Source organism: Quercus robur, chromosome 4 (assembly GCF_932294415.1).
Source record: "Quercus robur chromosome 4, dhQueRobu3.1, whole genome shotgun sequence".
NCBI classification, from domain to species: domain Eukaryota; kingdom Viridiplantae; phylum Streptophyta; class Magnoliopsida; order Fagales; family Fagaceae; genus Quercus; species Quercus robur.
Genome location: NC_065537.1, coordinates 8,155,770 through 8,162,533, shown reverse-complemented (window position 1 = coordinate 8,162,533; position 6,764 = coordinate 8,155,770). Strand labels below are relative to the sequence as shown.

Genomic DNA, 6,764 nt, shown 5'->3' with positions numbered 1-6,764 from the left:
TGAGGCTGGGTAAACAATAATGAAACAACAATATAACAAATCATAGTTTATAAAAGACAAACAAATTAATAAAACAACTAAACAACAATAATTAATAATTTTATTAATAGTTCAAATGAACTTATAGTTTATTGTACAGGTACCTTTGTTCATTTCTTTTTTTTTTTTTTTCCTTTTGAGGTTTTTTGGTGTACAGAATGCAAATTTGTTTTGGTTTTAAGAACTTTTTTTTTTTTTTTAAGCACAAACTTCATGCTGGCCAAATCTTGAATTTAGGCTGGTATTTACCGAAACGTCTCGAAACACCCGAAATAGACCGAAATGACTCGAAATTTTTTCAAAGTGAAATAGGAACACCCTGAAAAAAATTCCTGGAATCGCCACTGTAATGATGCTGACTAGGCTAGTGACCCAATTGATCGTCGCTCTACCACTAGCTACATTGTTTTTCTAGAGTATAGTCCAATTACATATGTTTCTTAGAAACTGTTTCTAGGTCTTTTACAGAAGCTGAAGTTTGGCTTCTACTATTGCTAAGTTATATTGGTTGAGGATGCTTCTTAAAGATCTAGGCATTTATCTTTCTATTCCTCCTCTTCTATGGCATCCAATATTATCTTTCAAGCACGTACCAAGCACATTAAAGTTGACTACCATTTCATTAGGGAAAAGGTTTTACATCATGATATCGTTATTCAATTTGTCTCCAGTGCAGATTAGTTTGTTGATATTCTTAAATGCCTTGCTTCTCCTGCCTATACCAGATTAAGAGCCAATCTCTTACTTCCTATAAGGAATTATTTGATTGAGGGGAATGTTAGAGTGTAATCACCCACACGTGTCTCCAGTGCAGATTAGCTTGTTGATATTCTTAAATGCCTTGCTTCTCCTGCCTATACCAGATTAAGAGCCAATCCCTTACTTCCTATAAGGAATTATTCGATTGAGGGGAATGTTAGAGTGTAATCACCCACACGTGCTGTTAGTGCTATTACTAATCTAGTCAGCACTCACATACGTGTTATCTAAGACAATTAGAGTTAGTTACAGTCACTAATCTGTTATGTAACTGTTAGGCTTGTAATTATATATGTACAAGAACATTAATTAGAATAATATGGATTAGAATACGAGATTCAATTTTTTACTCTCTCTCTCTCTCTCTCTCTCTCTCTATTTTCCCCAATTCTTGTTTTAGGTTGTTGGTGCTCATTTTGGAAAACCCCAACAGGAAGAAGCCCAACAATATGGGCAAAAAGGAGTTAGTAGGATTGAGAGAAGGCCCATTAAGCCCGAGTGACAGGAATAATGGGTCATAGGCCTATAAAGCAAACAAATGGGCCTAAAGGAGCCCAGAGAAAGAAGTGGTAAACCTATGGGCACTATGTAATGTAGAAGAGTAAGAATGGGACACAACAAGCCGGAAGTAATGAATTAAGAAAGTAAAGGGTTGATGGAAAGCCCATGAACCCCAAGGATAAAGGATATGGTAATTGGGCTAGGGAAGCCCAAAAGAGTTAGTAAAAACCCATGAGAATGCAGAATTAGAAAATGGGCCGAGGATGCCCAAGGAAAGCAAATGGGCCGAGGATGCCAAGGAAAAAGAAATGGGCCAAAGAAGCCCACAAGCAATGTAATGGGTCAAGAAAGCCCAAAGTAGCATAAGTAAAAACCCAATGACCAAACTGGGACATTGTAACCAATTGAAAGAAGAGTATACAGTAGGCCTGAAAGAGGCCCAATAGGCATGGATCAAATGGCGCCATAAGAGATCAAGAATGAGTGACAAAATGCATAAACGAACCTCCAGTCCATAGCAAGCACATGAGCAGCAGGCAAGTTTTGGACATACACGGAAGTGGAGCACACATAAGGCCCAGGCACCACCAACTTGTACCCAGCCAATACAGGAGTAGTGAGTCATGGGTCAGAGGTAAGAAAGGAAATGGTCTGGTGGTGGGGAGAAGGGGAAAGTTTATTTTGGGGTTCCCGCTCAAACTCTTTTGGAGGAAATATCGTGCTGGGATGATATACCACCCAAAAAATGGAAGGATGAGTTGGAATCACTAAGTGCATGCCATAAGGGATAGCAAGAGAGAATACCCAAGCTATGGTGGATAAGAATGCCACAGTGAACAAGCAAACAAAACAGTTTTCTTTGTCTGGTAATGGGGAGTGGCATAGCCATCACAGGTAAGTGGTGGTGGCTGGGCAGCTGACAAACTAGAGGGTGGTCAAAAAGGACACCCAAATCTAGACAAAAGTAGTTAAATGGTAACATGGTAAAAAACAATCATGGCAAGTAGTATATAAAGGGCCCTCGTCGTGCACAGTATCATCATGGCCACAGTATCATCATGGCAACAGTAGCAACCACTAGGAGAGAATTATAGCACCACAATCACCATAACACTACACAAGTAAGCACCAAGAAAGAAAGAAAATAGTGGGAAAGAATTAAAGTAAAAAAACTGAGAAAAAGGAAAAGAGAATCAGGAAGAGAAATTTAGAGTGTGGAATGGCAAGCATACACCAATAGGCTAATCCATTCTCTCCCTCTAAAAGCCTACCCTCTGTTGAGGATAAAGGATTCATTTGGGCATAAGCCATTCAAGCCTGTTCCCTTAAAGTGGATAATTTCTTAAGCAGGATCCTCCTGCAAGGTTACCCACGTTGAGAAAGTGGTTCCCTCCTCAGTCTTAGTCTTGTAACACAATTGAACATGGCAGGCTAACATTTTCCTTCTTCGATTTCATTACTTATCTTTATTATTTCTTTTCCTGACTTTGCAATTTCGCTTATAATGTGTTCCTCGTTGCTATATCGTTCTTTTCCTTATTAAGGATCCCTTATTTGTCTTGCCTGGCAATAAGCACATCTCTTTTATTATTGTTTTATTATATTTATTTGCCGTAACTCTTTTGCAATAGTTTCGTTTTGTCTAACAGCAAGTGTGTTGCCTTTATCATTGTTCCATTGTATCTGCCTGCGTTGACTCTTTTTGTAACAGCTATGCCTGCCATAGGCATGTGATCAAAGTTTCAGCAAAAAAAAGGGCATAGTTTGTGCACAAACCGAACCAAAGTGAATTGTAATTGGACCGGTCGTAACACTTTTACCCAGAACACTTGGGTTTCGTGTGGCAGAAGATAGTAGGAGGCAGCCCAGCCTAATGGTGCAAAGAAACCCACCACATAGGTTAAACTCTTTCATTGTTTTCCACAAAGAAACGAATACAAAATTGGGTCCATTACATAGTCATTTTGTTAAAATATATTAGATTAACACCGTTAACCTCCATTTTAAACTAATTTTTCACCTAAAAAATCAATTAAACTAATTTCTCTCAAATCAAGCGATAGACCCAAAATAATCAGTTACCCAAAAACATGTGAGTACCAGCGTTGCTTTAGTTCAACATATACTGGGTACTGGGTAGCTGGGTACCATTGGCAATCTTAGGCGTCAAGCCTAGAAAGGAAACTTCAATTTGGGTTCTTTAATTGAACTTAAAGTTGTCCACATCACTGTTTTTGCCACAAATTTGGAATCTATTATAAGTTGAAGCCCACCAACTTGATCTTGATAATGGATTAAATCACTCAGTTTTTTTTGGGGGGGGGTAGCACTAAAATTTATAGCTGATATTGACATATTGGACAGTCCGGTCAACAATTCATGCGACGAAAGCCAGGTTTCTTGTTTAATGGAAAAAAAAAAGTTTGTTTTGTGGTTTTTAAAGTGAAAAATTAGTTTTAAAAAATGCCATTTAAGGGGGTTAAAGTTAATCGTTCTAATTTAACCGAAATTAACAAAGGGATTAAATTATCAAAAACTAAATTTCATAGACTAATTTGACAACTGGAATAAAAGTGAAGGTACTAAATTAGATTTTACCTTGATTTTAGAAAATTATGTACGTACGCATACATTACCCATATTTACTAGCTGAGCTTGGGACAATATGTTAGCCCAACAACAATGAATACTCAACATTCAACATTTGTTTGCGCTCTACAACAGGCCAACAGCCCATTGTTGTTTTTAACGGTTAATAACATAGGAATTTTGTAGTGATTAACTGCGTATAAGATGCAAATGTACTAGGACATGTCACTGCATAGTATGCTAGGAATACTCGAAAGTACATGAAATATTGAACAAGGCAACTCATACTTTGCAGCTACCAGCACTCAAGCTTGTTACATCCTACATCTATGGTGGCACACTAAGACACAAGCAAAGAAAGATCTAGTTAATGCAAATCAAGTTGAGAAACAGGATTTCATCTAGCTTGACCTAGTTGGGAAAAACAACACAGTTCAAATCTAACTATCATTGACAAACCCATTTATGATTCCCAGCTATGCCTCAAACACTCACACAACACACGATTATTAAATAAACAACAAAGGGGGGGAGAAACTTAAATGACATTAGGGATTGTCGGCCTACATAACTAAAATTCTCATCAAAGTTGTAATACTCAGTCATCCAAAAAGCTTAACATTGTTCCATAATACAAGCACATAATAGTATATAAACTACTACCATCCAATAGCATAGCCCCCCAAGTAAGGATTGATGAAACTGCGCGGCGGCTCTGAATTTTTTGTAATCCATCTACATAACAAAACCAAAACAATGGAGTATTAGAATCAATACAACATTCTCTAGTGGCTGAAACAAATACCAAGCATAGTAGACTACAATGGACATGTGATTATTGCATTTTACAAACAAAAAGAACAAATTGCTGATGTGTTGATTATCATGTAGTTCAAGCATTTGGGAATAGGCCAAGTCCTAGATTTTGTAGTTTTTCCCTCACCCCCAGTTCTGTTTTGGGGTGTTTTGTAATGACTTGCTCTCACCTTGTTCTGCTTTCTTAGCTTAATATAAATCCGTACTAACCAACCAAAAAAAAAAATAGTTCAAGCATTTTATCATGTAACATCCATTAGAAATGAAATAAATCAATAAAATGGAGCTCCAAACAGAGAATTAAGTCAAATAGATATACAATGGCAATACTATTCGTTATTGTTAGCTCCTAACCTCAAGAACAAACTAAGAACCTCAACAATGCAATAACAAACCAATACAGAACAGAGATAAGAAACAGTTCATTCATTCCCTTAAACAACTAGCACGCATGAAAAAAAAAGACCTTGTACAGAACCACAAATACTTATGTTAAATAACAAAAAAACCCATTACAGAAACTCAAACACCCAAATAGTCAGATCAGACAAAATGTTAAAAACTGGAAAAACAAAATCCAAGCAGATGGGAAAAAGTAAGTTCACACAACAAAATAGAACGCTGAATCTGTAAATTGTAAACTACACAATCCGATCCCATTTTGATAAATCTTAATCCAAACCAAACAAACATGTAAAGAAAGAAAAAGAAATTATCTTTCACTACTTATACACCGACACCCTCACAGCAGCAGCAGGACTCTTGATCGGCTCCGGCAGGTCTGCAACCCAATTAGATTCAGGCCTCACAGTCACATCGCTCAATTCGTAAGGCTCCGGTACCCTTCGGTTTGAGTTCTCCGGCTGAGATAACCTCTCCAGATTCTCCTCGTTACGAGGCCCGTTGTAGCGAGCAATGGCAACGACGACTAACAGGCCGCCTGTTAGAGTTAAGATACCCAACAACGCGAGCGGCACGAGTGGTGGTCGACTTGGTGGTGGTGGTGTGGTGTCTGGTGGTTGCAGAGTTTGGGGTGGTGGTGGTGGTGGTGGTGGCGATGGGTGGAAAGGTGGGAATGGAGGAAACTTTAGCGGCGGCGGCAGCGCTGGTGGAGTAAGGGGGGAGGGAGGTGGAGGCGAAGTGAGAGGAGGGGTAATAGGGGGTAAGGTTGGTGGTGGTGGTGGGGGTGGGGGTGCGATGGTAAACAACGTGAACAACAAGATAGCCATGGTGAAAGTATATTTGGATTTTGGGTGTAGAGGTTTTACTCGTTTGCTCTGAAAATGAAATAGCCATATAAAGGCAGGATTTTATAGTTGCTTGTAGCAGCATTTTTTGGTAGGCGGTGGTGTGAGACTCAGCTACAGTAAGAGCAAGAGGAGAACGGTTTTCCATTACAAACTTTGCCGACCACTCCACCCAGCTCCAGCTGTGTTATTGTTTTACTATTTTTTTTTTTTTTTTTTTTACACTGCTAAAAAGCCTAAAATACCCCTACTCTTAGTGACTACATCAATATGGCTAGTGTAGTGGGAGTTCAAATCTTCTGTCTTACTTTTTCTGCTCCACTTTATACTCCACCAATAAAAACTTACCACGTGTTCACCTAATTAATTAAATACTACTATTAATTAATAACGGTAGTATTAATAAGTCAATAATGATAGTATTTAATTAATTAGGTGAACACGTGGCAAGTTTTTATTGGTGGAGTATATAGTGGAGCAAGAAAAGTGAGACAGAAGATTTGGATTCGTGTAGTGGCTATATCGACAGCTTCTTCTTCACGAGAAAGTATATGTTGTTTCTGAAACTCCAACTCAGCATCCATATGGTGTTTCTAGGTCCAATAAGAAATTGACACATGTATTAAAAATTACAGATCAACAGCTCTGTTAACTTAAAATAAAAAAACAAACATGCCCCTAAAAATTTCAAAGCCTGCCATTAAAACAAAAAATCAAAATTTTCTATTCATCTCTGCTTTCTCTCGCACCGCTCCCTCTCCTCCAAATCTCCATAGCCAGTGCCTAGCGTTGTTGCCGGAGCATCGTTGTCGG

At 38.3% G+C, this 6,764-nt stretch overlaps 1 protein-coding gene across 2 annotated transcripts; it reads right to left on the bottom strand.

Moving 5' to 3' along the window:
• Positions 1-4,270: 4,270 nt before the first annotated feature.
• On the bottom strand, positions 4,271-6,090 carry LOC126720500 (proline-rich receptor-like protein kinase PERK10). Of its 2 annotated transcripts, none has more exons than XM_050423009.1 (2): positions 5,431-6,090; positions 4,271-4,623 (listed from the first exon to the last, which is right to left on the bottom strand). In XM_050423009.1, the coding sequence occupies exons 1-2, from the start codon at positions 5,931-5,933 to the stop codon at positions 4,548-4,550; spliced, it is 579 nt and encodes a 192-aa protein (XP_050278966.1). In that variant the 5' UTR covers positions 5,934-6,090; the 3' UTR covers positions 4,271-4,547. The 2 variants fall into 2 exon arrangements, with proteins under 2 accessions (XP_050278966.1, XP_050278967.1); XM_050423010.1 differs by having other exon boundaries at positions 5,437-6,090.
• Positions 6,091-6,764: the final 674 nt, after the last annotated feature.